At 39.3% G+C, this 17,965-nt stretch overlaps 1 protein-coding gene across 3 annotated transcripts in view; it reads right to left on the minus strand.

Moving 5' to 3' along the window:
- The window catches only part of NTRK2 (neurotrophic receptor tyrosine kinase 2), a 314,432-nt gene that overhangs the window by 6,002 nt on the left and 290,465 nt on the right, over nt 1-17,965 (minus strand). For all 3 annotated transcript variants that reach the window (XM_073633556.1, XM_073633562.1, XM_073633547.1), the window contains one exon: nt 42-200. In XM_073633556.1, the coding sequence (XP_073489657.1) occupies nt 42-200 (159 nt within the window). The remainder of the gene's footprint in view (nt 1-41; nt 201-17,965) is intronic.

Consider the following 17,965-nt stretch of genomic DNA (forward strand, 5'->3'; position numbering starts at 1 on the left):
AATACCTTTGACAGATATAAGTAATATACCGAAACACAAACCTCATTATTGGATAACTGGTACCATGGTTGTTTTCCATAGGTGAAAATTTCCCATAGTACCACTCCTAGACTCCAGACATCACTTTCTGTTGTGAATTTCCTGTACATGATACTCTCAGGAGGCATCCAACGAATAGGCAGCATAGTGTGTCCTCCAACCTAAAAAGAAAAGGTGATCTATTACTATAGGTTAATTTATGTAGTATAATACAATAAAACTATTTTATAATTTTATATACAAACATATGTAATCAAAGTACTTTGGATTTTCATTTTCAGTAAACAAAAGAATGAAAAACATTTACATGAGAATTAATTTTGAGCCCCGAGATCATATCCATCCACATACTACCCCTCTGCCATAGAGAGCTCAGAGCTGTTGGCTTTCTTTAAACAAAGAGAAAACACCGTGGGGTTCAAGTGGTAGAGAAGTGAAAATGTTCATGTGAATAAGGCAAAGTCATTCCAATCACAAGGAAAAAGCTTCTATTTGAAGTCTAATATTACACAAAAGTGAATATTCTCTATGTCTTTAGTAAATTAACTCCAATCCTTTACTTTGATGTCACTATGCCTAATGAAGATATATGGATAGATAAATAGGTAGCTAGATTCCCAGTATGACTGTACTTCTACACAGTGGTGTGGAGTTGATGGTGCATAAAGTTTTGACATTGGGCTGGCGGCTCTTACATACAAAAGAGCTTCCAAGGTCACTTCAGACTGGTACAGGAGGAAGAACAGAAGCACAACACCAGAATGTTGGAGTCAAAACATATTTGCTCCAATAACAGGACCAAGCAAAATTTGCGTGTATAGCCAATGTGTTTCAGAGTTTGAAATCGGGGCTTAGAGTATTAAAAGAAAACATTTTTGACCCCTATATTCTGGTGTGGCACTCCTGTAGTTGACTACCATAAATTGGGTTGGGCTGCAACACCCACCACAATTATCCAATTATCCATTGGCAATTATCCATTGGCAAGATGTGTTGGGGTGCTGCTCAAAATGGCACAACAGTGTGAATAGGACCTTAGAGGTCCAGAAAGTACTATACAGGCATACCCCACTTTTAAGTACGCAATGGGGTTTATTTACTAAAGCTGGAAAGTGCAAAATCAGGCTCACTTCTGTATAGAAACCAATGAGCTTCTAACCTCAGCTTGTTCAATTAAGCTTTGGAAATAAAACCTGGAAGCTCATTTCTATGCAGAAGTAAGCCCGATTTTGTACTTTCCAGCTTTAGTAAATAAACCCCATTGTGTACTTAAAAGTGGGGTATGCCTGTAGATCAGATTTGTTAGGATTGAGGTTCTTCTTTTTTAACACTTAGTTTATTTGAGTATTTGTTAGATACCCGTCTTTATTTAACAGGAAGGGTGCACAAATAATGTTTGGAATACACGCTGTAAATGTGCCTTAATTGTTTTGAAAATATACACATTTATACGCCTAGTACAAGCATCATAAAAGATGCATTAGCTGAAAGCCTAACTTTTTCTAAATTACATTGATGTTACAAAATAAAAGGAGTTCTAGGAGAAACCAAACAGACATTTCACCTGATACCCTTGTTATTTATGACTATTCCAGAGACTAACGTATTTTGTATAAAATGTTGAATTCATATACTGTTGGATCTGCTACATTAAAGCTTGCTCGTGTAAACATGATTTTGTTTATTTTCTTAACTTGAGGCCACAGCTGTCTACCCTAGCAGACTTTTTACATAAGTTAATCCTCTGCGTATGGGGTCCTTCAATAACGTTTATTACCTTCATTTCCCTCTTTCACTATTAAAACTAAACTCCAGGCAAATATAAAAAAAAGCCACTATTTAACTCACCAATCCAGAATGCTAGCACATTAAGTATATCAGACTAGACTGCATCACACAGTGCTGTCCATCTAGCACTGAGAACTTTCTAACAAGAGGCAAGAGCAGAATGAAGATCTACTCAGTGTCCTACTGCTTCCTAATTGTGCAAGCACTGTATTGTTTTAATTGCCATCTGCAGACAGGTGCCATTAAAAGCAGAATCTCACGAGATTACATATTTTTTGGCAACAATAGTTCATCTGATGTATAACTCTTTTTTTTTAAATTTAATACACTTTCAGTAATTTTATACCTATCCTAACAAAGTACTTTCATTTTCAGCATTTCTGTAAAAAGACAATTCTAATATCAACCAGAATTTTATTTTAGTTGTGGAGTATGTAGTGGTAATCAGCAAAATTTGTATTTAAAGGGTCAAGTTTCTCCACCCAACAGTGATTTTTCAGTGTAAGGTATTTGCACAAGAGATTAAAGATAGCCTATAGCCTTTTTGATGTTTTTTAGATATGCAAGTGAAAAAAGATTAGCTAGATGTAAATCGTAACAAACTGTTTAATTAGCTTCCTTTTTATAAATCATTTGTAATATTAATGCTTTTGGGCAGGCATATATGTTCATTACACTAACTATGCTTCCTATTGATCCTCTAAGCCAGGGATATGCAATTAGCGGACCTCCAGCTGTTGCAGAACTACAAGTCCCATGAGGCATAGCAAGACTCTGACAGCCACAAGCATGACACCCAGAGGCAGAGGCATGATGGGACTTGTAGTTTTGCAACAGCTGGAGGTCCAATAATTGCATATCCCTGCTCTAGGCAATACAATAAAGCATGGTCTTGTAAAGTCTTCAGGATAAGACATTTGTAGAAGATGATCGGCAGGATGTTGTGGTGATTTGGCAGTCCATTCAAAATAAATGGGCTGTGGTGTGCTAATGCATGAAATACTATACGTTAACACACCACAATATAGCACACAGGCGTGAAGGGGACCTAAAAGTGAGATAAGAACATCAGAAGAAATCTAATCTGGATTGTATAACTTATTATTGTATGGAATTTATATAGAGTGAAAAGTTTGCATAGAACTTTACAAACTAAAGGGGGTACTACCCTTATGTACATACAGTATATACTGATAATGAACTATACATAAAACATCATGTTTAAAATATTAACATATATTTTTTTTTTACATTTTGATAATCTTTTTCATATACACACATAAAAGAAACATCAAAAAGTTTGCAGGTCCTTTTTAAATAATTGTATTTATAGTTGCTCAGCACTTTCATTTAAAAATGTATACATCATTACTGTAACTTATCTCAAACCCTTTTTTAACAATGACATGTAAGAAGACATTAACAGTCAGATAATGTGCCTAAAAGCCTAACACACTCAATATACATAACCTTGACTATCCATCACAGCTTTATTTATTGATACTATTTCCTGTTATGTCTACATGATCAGTTCAATAAAGTTTAACTCACTTTAATACATTATGGTGACAAGCAAGCTTACAAAAAAACCACATTGTGATCTCTTTGTGTTGGAGATAAAACCACATCATTAAACGTCTAGATATGAATGAAGGGTCCTTTTAAAGAATAGCCACCACCTTGACAATAACATTTTCATTATGAGCTGGATTTTGTGGCTTTAGGAACCATTATGATATTCTCTTAAGAGCTTCTAAAACCAACCAAACAGCTCAGATCAACACAGGGGCAATTGCCTAACCACAAAAGTAATGAATAAATAACAAGAAACATGTTTTGGAATTGCTATGTTTTTATCTCATCATTGGCATAGTCTGTATGGCGATCATATTAGCCTCAATAGCTTCCTTGTTTTAATCATTATGTTATATTGTACAGATTGCTTATCAAAATGAGGTATCAGGTTTTCTGGAAATGATGTAACTTATTAAAAGCATGGGACAGTTAATGTCTACAGTATTTCACCTCTAATGAAATAATGTATTATCATGAGGATCAGGGTGGGGCAGGCATCCCACAGGAGAATGACTACATAACAGTTCACTATAGGAATGAAGCAATAGCAAATGTGAGTTGATGACATCATAGCATCACTTGAGAAAAATAGCAGCATGAGGTCATCATATCTAAATAACCAAGATGTGCACATACTCACCTGCTGCGGTTTTTGTATGTCTGCCCTCTGCACTTTAGACCTACATATTTATTAAAAGTAATGCTCAATGTAAATGTATTGTTTCACTTTAAATAAAAAAGGAGAGAATAGATAATAGCCATTTAAGAAATATTAAGTCAAACCTCAGATTAAAAGTTTAACTGTGCTGTGAGGTGCATAATATCTATCAGAGATTCAGCAAGCTTTTCACAATGCTTCAAGGTAGAAAGGCATAATTTTATCATATGATTCCTTGCTGTGTCACTTCCCTGCTTAGAGCTGAAGAAGATGTTGTTTGGGACCAATGATCTGCATTTTCACAAAGGGTTAGTTCACCTTTATATTAAAAACAAAAACTCTACACAGCCACACCCTATGCTGATTGGATCTTACAATCATGTCTGTCCTCTGGTAACAAAACTGTGGGCAACATTCGTGATAAAAACTTCCAGAAAAACTACCACTGCTTAGTATGGCTCTGTCCAGTCTTACTATTATTACAGTGCAGCCATTAGGACAAGCACCCCCTAGCACTGTAGGAGGTCGTTCCATCCTTTTCCCAAGGGCTGAGTATGTGCAAGGTGCTAGACTTGTGCAATTTGTTTCAGTCTGAATACAAATTCGGACTAATTTTTGGTTAATCAGAGATTACAAGGAGGCCCCCAGATCCACCCATGTGACTGGGTATCGGGTACATTGTACCTCTACCCATTCACCAAAAAAAGTGTCAAAAAGCAAAAACCACAAGAAACAGTTCTTGACAAGTCCTTTATTAAAAAAAAAAAATAATAATGGTGTCCCTCGATATCCATCATCAATCCTGACTCCGCCAGACCTGAAAAATAGAAAAGAATAAAAACACTCCACCTTCTGCCGGGTCGGAGGGTCATGTGACGTCAGAAGGGGCAGTGCCACTGGGTGACGTAGCCGGGTGACCCCATCCCTTACCTATATAAGAACTTTCAAAGCGCAGAGCGGCCAAATGGCGGGTAGCCTCCCAGAAGGCAGAGCGTTTTTATTTTTTTCTATTTTTCGGGTCCGGCGGGTGTCGTGATTGACATAAATCGAGGGACACTATTTATTTATTTATTTGTTTTTAATAAAGGATAGTTTCTTGTGGTTTTTACTTTTTGACACTTTTTTGGTGAATGGGTAGGGGTATGATGTACCCGATACCCATTCACATGGTGGGGGGGCAGGATCTAACCTTATTAAAGGGGGCTTCCATATTCCGATAAGCCCCCTGCCCGCAGACCCCGACAACCACAGCCCAGGGTTGTCGGGGAGAGACCCTTGTCCCCATCAACATGAGCGCTCGCTCATCACCTCCCTCCCCTTTCCTAACCTGCCGAGCTGCGTGCTCGGATAAGGGTATGGATTTTGGGGGGACCCTACGTTGATTTTTTTTCAAATTTTGGTGTGGGGTTCCCCTTAAAATCCATACCAGACCCGAAAGGGCCTGGTACAGACTGAGGGGGGGGTGGACCTACGCCATTTTTTAAAACATTTTTCTATTGCCAGGAAATGCTGGCATTCTTTATCTTTACATTCATCTGTCAGTGGGGGGGGGGGGGGGAGGCCAGCTGACAGATGATGACTCATGGTTGTTAAGGACGCGGGCGGCTGGCTTCCTGGCCCACTGCTTGACAACCAGCTATTTCTTCACACAGAATTCGGATTGGTTTTCTTCGACCGATCCGAATTCTGATTGTTCTGAAAAGTTGGAATTTGTTAGCACATTAATAAATGAAACAAATTTTTTTATCAAAATGAAACAAAATTTTACGAAAATGAAACAAAACTGAACGAATTCCGAATTCAAACTAAACGAATTCCATAACAAAACGAAATTAGTAACATAACAAATCTATCCAAAACTGTACTCATTGACACTAGATTTAGTAATAAATACACTTCAGACACTGCATACACATGCATAAAATATGAGAAAGATGACACAACATCACGTGACATGATATACCGTACTTAAACTTCACCAATCCAAAAAACTTAGGATGCAATCAAATTGAGTTTATATAACAACTTATATGGCAAACAAACTTTACACTGGTCATTCATCCCAAAATCAAACTGAACATTGTAAAATCTGATTTTCAAGAGAGCAATCTGCAGGCTGATCTGACTATACTTGGCCCCGTATCCTAAAGAGGAGTTCCACCCAGGGGGCCGGTTAAAAAAAAAAAAAAAAAATTAAAAGTCAGCAGCTACAAATACTGCAGCTGCTGACTTTTAATTGGACACTTACCTGTCCCAGGGTCCAGCGATGCGGGGGATCGAAGCCCCGCTCGTCTCCCCCTCCGTTCAGCGGCATTGCAACTGTGGGCGCCGGGCTGTGGCTTCACAGCCTAGCACCCACTGCGCATGCGCGAGCGGCGCCGCGCGCCGTGATTGGCCTCTCAGTCACCTGGGACCTGTAATGGGTCCCAGATGATTGACAGGACGGAGGGAGCAGAGCGGTGCCCTTCCTGTGTCGAGGGGGAAGTGATGTCACCAGCCCAGGCAGTGGAAGGGGCAGACTACGAGGGACCCCCTAGCAACAGGCATTTAGAGGTGAGTAAAAAAAAAAAAAATATCCAAATGTTTTTTTGGGGTTTTTTTTTAGGATTTTTTATGTATTTTTGTTTTTTTGGGTGGAACCCCACTTTAAGTAGCCCTTTTTTTAAGAAAAGGTTATATTTAGAGAATACCTTACTTTCAGCCTTCCTAAATGTATGTTTTTCAAATTGCAAAATGATAAGATTTGAATGTTTTGCTCACATTCATTAGATTATACCTGGTAGATTACATGAATAAATAATCAGTTTGGAAGAGATCTGGATATGGCCTGGATCCGCAGGGACTAGTTGTTTATCAAATCTTAATTTATGTTTAGACTTGTACCAGAAATATACTATTAATAAAAAGTCCTGAAACAAAGTTTTTATATTTAATTTATATGACAATGACAATTCATTCTGTCATAAATGGTAGTGATTAATGTTTGTAATACATATTTGTGTTACAAAACTGTGCTCCTTCAGTTTATGTTTTCTTTGTAATCAAGTACACTGATATGTCCACATGGTGGAGCCATAGTTAGGTTTTTCTCCAATAGTGAAATTATTCTATGCGATAGCGTTCATATCAAGCCTTTGAACGTGCACAGATTGTAAATGTAAAAGGATTGTTAGCTCATATCTATAACAGTATCTGTCTGAGCAAATGTTACTTTTTAGTTCAATTTTTACTGTATTGTATATGTGTTGGTGAAATCTGCAGGTTTTTTCTACTACTGTCATCCTTCCTTTTTTAAATATAGTAGCTTAAAGTGGTAATGAACCCAAAAACAAAAATGTCTTTATTTGTAGCTCACCATTCCTTAAATGTGGTGGCTGCATTAAAAACATTTTTAAAGCTTTTTTTCTCTCTTATTACCTGGTAATCAGTCCTCTAACACGCTTCTTGTCTTAAGGTGTCTCCATTCAGGATGGATGAGCAAAGGAGACACCATTGGACAGCAGCCTTGTCAATCTGGAGAAAGGGTAGTGTTAGATGTACTAACAGATTTAGATGGACTTCAAATTGAATCTGAACCTTTTAGGTGTTAAAAAGACAGGTACATGAATCTGTCAGCGCTCATACTGAAGTCAGAGTTTTTTACTAGGGGTGGGTGAAGCCTGGTGGGAAACTGAGAGACTAGTTTCCCATCAAGTCCACTTACTTTTGATTGACAGTGCACAGCATTGAATGCATTGATATCTGCTCAGTCAGCTTTTGAATCCACCCACTGCCGTGCACTGTCAGTTTCCCATCAGGCTTTGCCCACCCAGTGACAAGTCATTTCCAAAATAGGGGCACAGTCATATTTGGATAATGACATCACCAGCATCCCCAACCCCATATTTTACATTCAGCTTCGGGACGAGGATTTCTAGGCCCACAGTTGAATTGGTCCAGGGATAGAGCCCTGTGTGGGAAGCTCCCCAGCTTCCCAGCTTCCCAGCACAGGCATGCCTCATTCCGAGTTATGTCCTACCTCTGTACATCTAGCTAGTCTGCCACTAGGTGGCTCTGTCCTAAAGTAGCATGGTAAAAGGAAAAGTTACAAGCAAGTGACAGGTTCCCTTTGAGAGAAGTCCTGTTTTTCTAGTGATACCATGGGTGAACCAGGGCTCATATAAAAGCCAGGTGGGGAGGAGACTTAGCGCAGATGGGGCATGGGGGGCCATGTACCCCACACCTATACAGCTGTACCCAGCACTGCTAAGGTCCTACTCTGGGCAGAAGTGCCAGGAAAGTTGTACAAATGTACAGCAATTTTCCAGCAAGTTTCTGAAAAAGGAGAGTCGTAAGCTGGATGATGAAAGCCTAATGGGCAAGTCAGAGCCCTCTGAGTGAGTACTATTAACTGTGGGTTTAGGAGAGTAACTGCCGGGAGCCTGGCTGGCTAGAGCTTTGGAGTGGAACTTGAAAGGAGAGACTAGTATACTATAGAAGGAGTGTTGTTAATCTCGGCTGACAGAGCAGGATGCTTCACCTGGTGAATCTCAGTTTGAATAGAGCACAATGCTGCAGATATAGTATATAGGGAGATGGGTCCCAGCGCGGTAGTGCTCATAAGGGAAGAGAAAGACTGTCAGAGGGAAGATGGCTGCTTAAAGTGCTGCATATGCTTTCACATGTGACTGCTGCAGACCATCCACCAAATGTTAATAGCAATATACTGTCAAGGAACTCCAGAACGTATGTCGATGTTGATGTGACTCTTTGTGCCATTTTCCAAATATCACTAGTAAAGTGCTGCAACCTTATTTATGTGTGGAATTTCCTTCCTTTGGTGATATTATTTTTATTATTATTATACAGGATATATATAGCGCCAACAGTTTGTGCAGCACTTTACAACATGAGGGCAGACAGTACAGTTACAATATAATTCAGTACAGGAGGAATCAAAGGGCCCTGCTCATTAGAGCTTACAATCTAGGATATACAAGTCAAAGGAATTTCATGTGGAGAGCTCTGGCAAGGAGTAGGGGACAATATGGCGGAGGGTATAGCCTCAGCAGGAGGGTTAGTGTTCTAAAAAAGACAGGAGTGGGGCAGGGACTTGTTCTTTGGCGTCAACAAGAATGTTTGATGTGATGCTTGTAATGTAGCTTGTTTGGTATTGTTTCCAAATTGTTGCAGACATGGTCAGAACACTACCCTAGTATACTAAAGGTACACTGTATTGCATTAGACTACAATTTAACAACTGCCTACAGCTTTGCATAGAAAAGCCCCTGACAGATCCTGCTAACCTACTGCAGAAACCTAAGGGTTTGATGGAAAGGAACTTGATATAGTATACAAAACTGGAGTAACAAGAAATTAAAGCCCTTCCCATCTTCTTACTAGCACTGGATGAATTACAGCCATAAACTGAATAGCTCCTTCGTACAACACCTACAACTTCCTTTCCTTTACTTCTATTGACAAGAGCCAACATACTACTGTGGAATAAGTGATTCATATTTTATTTTATTTGATTTATAACAAATAGGCAGACATTTGCTTTTACCGACATCCGTGTACATGTTTCGTCAGAAGTGAAATCTGTTGTTGGCTGCAAATCTCAACGGCACTTACAAAAAGTCACTGAGCCTTCTTAGTGCAATAGCTGCAACAACATCTGAAATGCCGGTTCAATAAAATGCCATAAATAGCAATTACATTGCCTCTGGTGCTTTTTAGGTTCAGTGTACTTGTTCACTTAGATTCATCACTCACATTTTAAGGTCTATACAAAATAAAATGTTGAAGCAGGTTTAATAGATCTTTACTAGCAAATCTACTGTGCCATCTATTCAGTGGAGTGGACACAAGATTAGTTTCATCAGGCAAATATTTAATCAAATAGTTAAAAAGCCCAGAAAATCAACGATTGTAACTGCCTACTTGCAGTGTTTTTCTTTTCCATAAATTATGTTTATTCAATTACAGTGTGCCTTTGAACTTGCTAGAAAAATTGGCTAGGTAGTTCCTTAGCACAACCTCTTTCCATGTCATAGCTCTTTCCTCTTTGAGAATGTCTAACTACTATATGTGCTGACCCAACTCCTCTGCCCCTTCCCTTACCTCCCTACATGACCTTCTGATGGGAATTTATCGAAAACTAGAATTTGGAAAGCCAGAATCTGAAGCAGCTGTGCATGACAACCAATCAGCTTTTATCTTTCATTTTCAAAGCTTAACTGAACAAGTTGAAGATAGAAGGTGATTTTTGCTGTGCACAGCTACTCTAGATTCTGTCTTCTTCAGTTTTGATAAATTGTCCCCTTTATGTTGCTGATGGAGGGAGTAATGAAGGGGGGATACTATAAAGTGAAATTAAATTATATTTCTGAGTCTTTGGGGCCTGCTATCATCACATGGAAAATGGTAGTGCCCAGCGCCCAGCCCAGCAATCTCAGGGCTTTTTGGATGTCTACACAGGGGAAGCGTTTACAGATAAATAACATCCATACAATCATAGGTGTGCGCAGCCTATCGCATTAGGGTGTGCACATCAAATGTATTAAAACATGGACGGTGTCACTAGAGCAGTGGACTTCTCAGTAGAGCAGAGGTTGGTGTCAGTAGGGCCATGGACAGTGTCACTAGTTTTTTATTTTTTTTATTTTAATTTTATGCAATTTTTTTAGGAGCCTTGTTCAGGGGCATTGGTGCAATATCAGCAGAAGGAATCTGCACCTCAAGCGGTGATTAGGGTGTGCCCAGGCACACCCGGCACACCCCCTGCGCACGCCTATGCATACAATAATATGTTAAATGCACATCTTATAAGAAGTTTTTGCTGAAATTAATGATCTGGCAACAGGAAACTCCTAGCCAGTCCACATGTGTAAATTCCACCATCCATGTAAGAGAATAGGCATAGGAATCCTGACTCACACTCCTCGGGACTCTCTGCATGCTAATACTTCATCAGTACTGCTATAAATTGGTAAGTGCCTGCATTTAATAGCAGATTGGATTTCATTTGCACCCATTGAAGTTACCAGATGTAGTAATGAATTGTTCCTTAACATCATGGTGAATTTGAGATAAATTATTTAGGACTTAGCAATAATAACTGCTCACATATGGAATAGTTACTTGCCGGCTTGGGAATTGGGAATGACTTCATTTCACCTAAATCCTCATAAGGCCACAAAAGTGAACGTAACTCTAGGGATTTTTATTTATTTATATATTTTAGTTTATCTATACAGTATATGCTTATTGCAATACAGAAGATTTGTAGTGATCATTCTTATCGGCTAACACAATTTATTAAAGTTGTAATACTTATGCCCTGTACACACGGTCGGACATTGATCGGACATTGCGACAACAAAATCCATGGATTTTTTCAGACGGATGTTGGCTCAAACTTGCCTTGCATACACCTAGTTGCACAAAGTTGTCGGAAAATCCAATCGTTCTGAACGCAGTGATGTAAAACACGTACGTCGGGACTATAAACGGGGCAGTAGCCAATAGCTTTCGTCTCTTAATTTATTCTGAGCATGCATGGCACTTTGTGCGTCGGAATTGTCCACACACGGTCGGAATATACGCGAACGGATTTTGTTGTCGGAAAATTTTACAGCCTGCTCTCAAACTTTGTGTGTCAGAAATTCCTATGGAAAAAGTCCGATGGAGCCTTCACACGGTCAGAATTTCTGACAACAAGCTCCGATCGCACATATTCCGTCTGAAAGTCTGACCATGTGTACAGGGCATTAGACTTTATAGAACCATAGCTCCCAGCTGTCCCTCATTCCAAGGGACTGTCCCTTTTTTGAGACTTAATTCCTCTGACAGCTTCAGCTATCCCTCTTTTTGGTCTTATGTGTACATCTCTATACACTATTGTACTATACACTATGTACTATTTTACTTCTAAGTGTTGTGCTGCACCAAACTTTTTTTTTTACCATACTTCTTTTATTGGATTTGTTATTTTGAACAGTCAATATAAAGGAAAACTGGAGTTTAAAAAAAAAAAACACTTGTGTGGTTAAGCCAATATTTTCTGCATTTTAGTTCTTTGTGGCCCATGTAAAAAGGGCCATGACAGGGATGTGTCCTTTGCCTACATACCGTGTGCTAAAAGGTGTCCCTCTTTATCATTTCAGAAAGTTGGGAGTTATGTGGAAGATGCATGTCTACTAAATATTAATTCAAAATAAGGAGTACAACCCAAGCTTGCTTACATTAGAATTCTGGCTCTGCATATACCGACATGTTGTTAGTGTTGAGAAAAAAGATCCTTCTCTCCCCCTGGGTAGGCATAGTGCATTAGTACATGGAGACACTATTCCCAAAGTGAAATTTTTTGCATTAGATCACATCGGTGCCACCCCACGTGGAGGTGACTACAATAAATCTCTCTTACAGAGTGAACTCAGATGGATATTCCATCTTAAGGCTACCACAGCACCTAGCCTCAATGAGGCCTTCAATTTTAGGCCCAATCTTGCTGGCTTTGAATCAGGAGTCTGTGAATTAGATCTCTAATGTACATCACAGTAGCCTTTTCAGTCCATCTCTAACTAATTCCCAATTACAGATTATTATAGTTGATTACATTGTTTATCCCTAGTAGTCTACTAACAGCGTTGTTTATATTTACATTTATTACTTTTATTATTTCTTATTGTACACACTTTATTAAACGTTGTATATCATTAATAGATGTCAAGTCAATTGGTTATCATAGTGCCTAGAACTCTCTTGTAGGTTTATCTGCTATGTTTGTGTGTTATATTCACTATGCGATTTCCTTCAATATGCTGTCATTGTTTGTAACTTCCATCCATTTGTGTAAGTATTGTGGTCCTCCTCCCTCGCTCACTCTCCGGTCTGGGACACCCTTTGCTTCACTCCCGACGCATGGGGGTCCCCTGTTTTACCCCTCCACTTTTTGGGGGGTGGCTTGGGACATTGTTTTGGCTATGGGTTCCCCGATTTCTGGGTTTTACTTTGTTTTGCGCTCCTGCGTCGGCGGCGAGGTGACGCGGGACATGACTCCGCCCCCTCTGGGCAGGCTTGCGCCACGTGTCATCACGCCGGGGGACTTTATGGACGGAGTTTACCGGCAATTTCAGCTGTGTCTCACTGTCCGCCTACTGAGGCCAGCTGATGGCCGTCACAATCAATTATTGTGGCTGGCCTGACGCTCTGACACAGGTCCTTTTTATACCTGCACTCTCATCATTTACCACACACGCTGAGGGAGTCCATGGTTGAAAAGCAGTACATTTTGCAGACATCCAGTACTTTAAGGTATGCTGATCTTACTTGTTATTTTTTACATCTTCACCTTTTGCAGCCTTATTGGCACTACCAAGTCTTTATCTTGTGCTCCACTGGACGCACTTAATATACTTAGTAGTGACCTTTTGTTAGGCCTTATATTTTTTAATACAGGGACATCAGCCCAGTACAGTCCTTGTAGTGAAGCATTGTCTGCCTTGTGTTTTTCCGGAATTTGTTGGGCCCTGGAGTGGATCGTGTATGCTTCCCATGGTTGGAATGACCATTAAGTTCCATCTTTTATCCCTCAAACTTACCCTGTGTGGATTATTTTATCCTGTAAGTAGTCTGCATACATGGTTAAACATACATGATTGTTTCTGTATATTTCCTGTGTCCTTTGCAATTGTTATGATATTGATTACTTTACTTTTGTTAATTACTGTATACTAAACTGTACTATTTGCATACTTTTTCTATTGTAGAAAATCTGTACCCATCTGACTTAAATTGACCTCTGAAGAAGGACTTTGTAGTCCGTAACATTTAAGGTGTTTACGTCTATATGGATCATCACTAGTCCACTCAGTTCCAGGATAGTGGTTTCTTCATACAACTGTACAATTGGTTATCAGACATTGTTTTTATGTATTGATCTATATGCACAATATTGTTACATTTAATAAATCTTATATTCTTTATACTGAATTTGTTGGTCTGACTATAATAGACTCCTAGGGGTTCCAATTATGCCCTTTGCCATAGGCTTTTTTCTTTGTTTTAATTTCTGGGTCGGACAGACCAAAATCTTGTTCACATACACTCCAATCCCTCCCCTTGTTAAGCTTGCAATGATCACCAACCTGTTTGCAATAGTGTGGTGCTTACACACTCTGTATCCTAACAAGTTACAGTAATCCACACTGGGGACTTCCACATAGCAGTTTCAAAAATGTAATGCAACGTACTCCAGGCTTGAAACATCACCATATCCTACATGGAGGAATTTAAATGTTGTGCTGCACTTTTAGGCCTGCTTGACACTAGTGTAATTTCTGATGCGACTTGAGTCTCACACCAGGTTGATTTACTAAAACTGGAGAGTGAAAAATCTTGTACAGCTCTGCATAGAAACCAATCAGCTTAAGGTTTTTTTTGCCAAAACTTAATTGAACAAGCTGAAGTTAAAAGCTGATTAGCTACCATGCACAGCTGCACCGTATTTTGCACTCTCCTGCTTTAGTAAATCAACCCTACAGAATGACATGACAATAGAAATTACATTGTTTTCAATGGTGTCCTTTCACATCAATGTGACTCAACATGGAGCGATTTTAGAAAATTTTCATGTACTACTTTGGTGCGATTCTAGGGCGATTTTGGCCCCATAGAGTTCAAAGTTCTATTTAATATTTCCTATATAATATATTTTTACATAATATTTTTACATAAAACCAAAAACCATCTAATATTAAAAATTAAAAATGAATTATAATTACCGTAAATTGTATATAATTTGTATACAAATATGAATCACGATCTATTACATCTATACTAACATGATGTTTTATAATATATTATGAATTCATTGAAATACATGATAATGTTCTCGCAGTATATTCTGATGTTGATAATAATATAGATAAATGTATGCTATGTTTTATATTTTATATTCTATATAGCACATTTTATATAATCTTTATAACAATTTTAAATAATATATGATAAGATTAGTCTTATCATTATTAGTTTCTATATTATAGGTAGTTGTAATTAATGTATATACAATTGTAAAAGTTAGTTTAGGATTTTGTTGCTATTTTTTAACCCCTCCTCTTTGTAGATACTTCCTGCTGTGAACTTCGTGCTCCTGGTTTGTGATAAAGCCATTGGCTGACTATGAGGAGGGGCTTGGGGTGTCATGTATATAGGAACACTAGAGGTGATAAGGGCGTTACCTGAAGAAGAAGGCCGCACCTTCGATACATGTTGCCATAGCAACCGCTTGTATGCATGTCAGAGGAGTTAGCAGATTCACTGTGAATCCCCTCTCCAGCCACGAGTGAAGTCACGCAGCGGCGGCTGGTCCGTGCGAGTGTTGAGCAGCGTGTGAGATAAGGAAGTGGGCTTCTTGTACCAACAGTCACAACCCTTCACCACGCCGCAAGTCGCTGTGAGCCAATTGATTTACACAGACCAGGAGAGGAGGCTTGCATTGAGCTGTTCAAGCTTATTTACATCGGATGTTTGTGAGTGCAACCCTTGATTTTATAATTATATTTTATCAATAAATACAGTATTACACTAGGGCCGGCTTGCGCTCTCTCTTGCCTTTCAGATTTATGTCCGCCACCAAGTGGACTTGTGGGAGAGCTGCAGCACCTAGAGCAGAGAACGTTCACACAGACTGATACTGTTGCAATAGGAGCAGTGGGGACAGTGTTGAATTTGGTTTGTTTTGTGTGTTTAGAGCCAAGAGCTTAATTTTGTATATTCCCTTACCAGATTGCATACAACCCAAACAAATGTAAAGTACCCATGGAATTTTGAGTTGCTATAAGATTAAACAGATCTATTGTTAGTACATTTATGTACTGCCCATACATCCCCATATAAGAGCCTTATATTTCCCACTGTTCAATCGGGTTTGTACATTTTCAAGTTTCCAAACAAGAGTTCAGCAAATATTCTGGTGATCAGCTGTATCAGGGACAGGGTCACTTTCTTAAGCCTTGGACTTTTGTCCGAAGGGCAGTGGCCCAAACTTGTCTTGCATACAAAGGGCAAGGAATTGTCGGCCAACAAACATGAACGTAGTGACGTACTACCAGGTTTTTCAGCTCTTTAGCACCGCCCATGGGCTCCTTCTGCTAATTTCGTGTTAGTAGAAGTTTGGCGAGTGTTGATGTGCACTTTTCATTTTGTGCTTTTCATTTTGCGCTTTTCAGTTCGTTTCTGAACGACCGTTCGTCAACCAGCCATGTTGCAGAATCGGAGGAGATAACCTGTTATTTATTATTGGCCTTGGAGTCATTGCTTAGACATTATTTTTTTCGTTGAATAATGATTTGATTTGGTATATTTTCTATATTTTTGGATGCATAGAATGCACTTTTTGGTTAAGTTCTATTGGCAGATAGCATGTCTAATTTTATTTATTTTATTTTTTTAATGCACAGTAAAAAATTGTGTAGAATAACACTTGGCTATGTGTTTTACTTCAAATGAGAATTAGGGAGTAGGCAGTTACATTTAAAAAAATACAATGTAAAATTGACAAGGGACACCAACATAGTTGTATCTTTGATCTTAAAAACTAGGGGATAATGGTGTTTTGTGCCCAAAAAAAAAAAAAAAAAAGCATAATAATATTATTCTTGATATCACTAGAAAAAAAAACCTTTGAAAATTTGTTTGCAATAACTCCATCAGTATCACCAGCAAAGCAGCTTCATTATTATCACATTAAAGAAGAGAATTGTGCTCTGCATTTGGAGATTTCATAATTTACCACGTCACGAATGTTAATTCTCCATTACGAACGCTAGTTTACAAGACTGATGCTTCTGGCTCGTCCTTGCTTCCAAGCATGCATGTTTGTACGTTGGACTTGTCCGACGGATTTGTGTACACACGCTTGGAAAATCCGACAACAGACATTTGTCCGCGGAAAATTTTAAAACCTGCTATCCAACATTTATCTGCGGAAAATCAGACAACAATTGTCCGATGGAGCATACACACGGTCGGATTTTCCGCCAACAGCCTGACATCACACATTTCCTGTCGGAAAATCCGATCGTGTGTACGAGGCTTTAGTGTGGCCTTAGTGTGTTTCACAGAAATCTGCTTTCTCAGGACATGTGGGGAAGATATCTATAATGTTGCAACAGAATTAAAAATAATATACATATGGGTTACGTCTCGTTAATATATAGTAAATGTATTCCACCACTTAAATAAACCAAATGTATAGGAGAAAAATGCTCTAACCATTGGCTAAAAAAATACCCTGGGTGATGTCGAAGGAGATACAAAATAGGGCAATCTGGCAACAATGGTCCTAAAAAGTAATGACATTTTATATAAGGATGTGTGCTTTGTATTCCATCATAAACACAACTTATCAATTGTACCTAATGACTACATGGAATGTTTATATAGATACATCTTCACAGATAAGTTCAAAATAAACATCCCAAGGGGAAAGTAAGAGCCCTTGCACACTGGGGCGGTTTGCAGGCGCTATTGCGCTAATAATAGCGCCTGCAAACCGACCTGAAAGTGCCGCTGCTATGTATCCAGTGTGAAAGCCCCGAGGGCTTTCACACTGGAGCGGTGCGCTGGCAGGACGGTAAAAAAAGTCCTGCTAGCAGCATCTTCGGAGCGGTGAAGGAGCGGAGTGTATACCGCTCCTTTACCACTCCTGCCCATTGAAATCAATGGGATGGCGCGGCTATACCGCCGGCAAAGCGCCTCTGCAGAGGCGCTTTGCGGTGGTATTTAACCCTTTCTCGGCCGCTAGCGGGGGGTAAAACCGCCCCGCTAGCGGCCGAATACCGACGGTAAAACGCCGCTAATAATAGCAGCGTTTTACCGCCGACGCCGCCCCCGCCCCAGTGTGCAAGGGCTCTAAAG

This window comes from Aquarana catesbeiana, linkage group LG01 (assembly GCF_042186555.1).
Source record: "Aquarana catesbeiana isolate 2022-GZ linkage group LG01, ASM4218655v1, whole genome shotgun sequence".
Taxonomy (NCBI): Eukaryota; Metazoa; Chordata; class Amphibia; order Anura; family Ranidae; genus Aquarana; species Aquarana catesbeiana.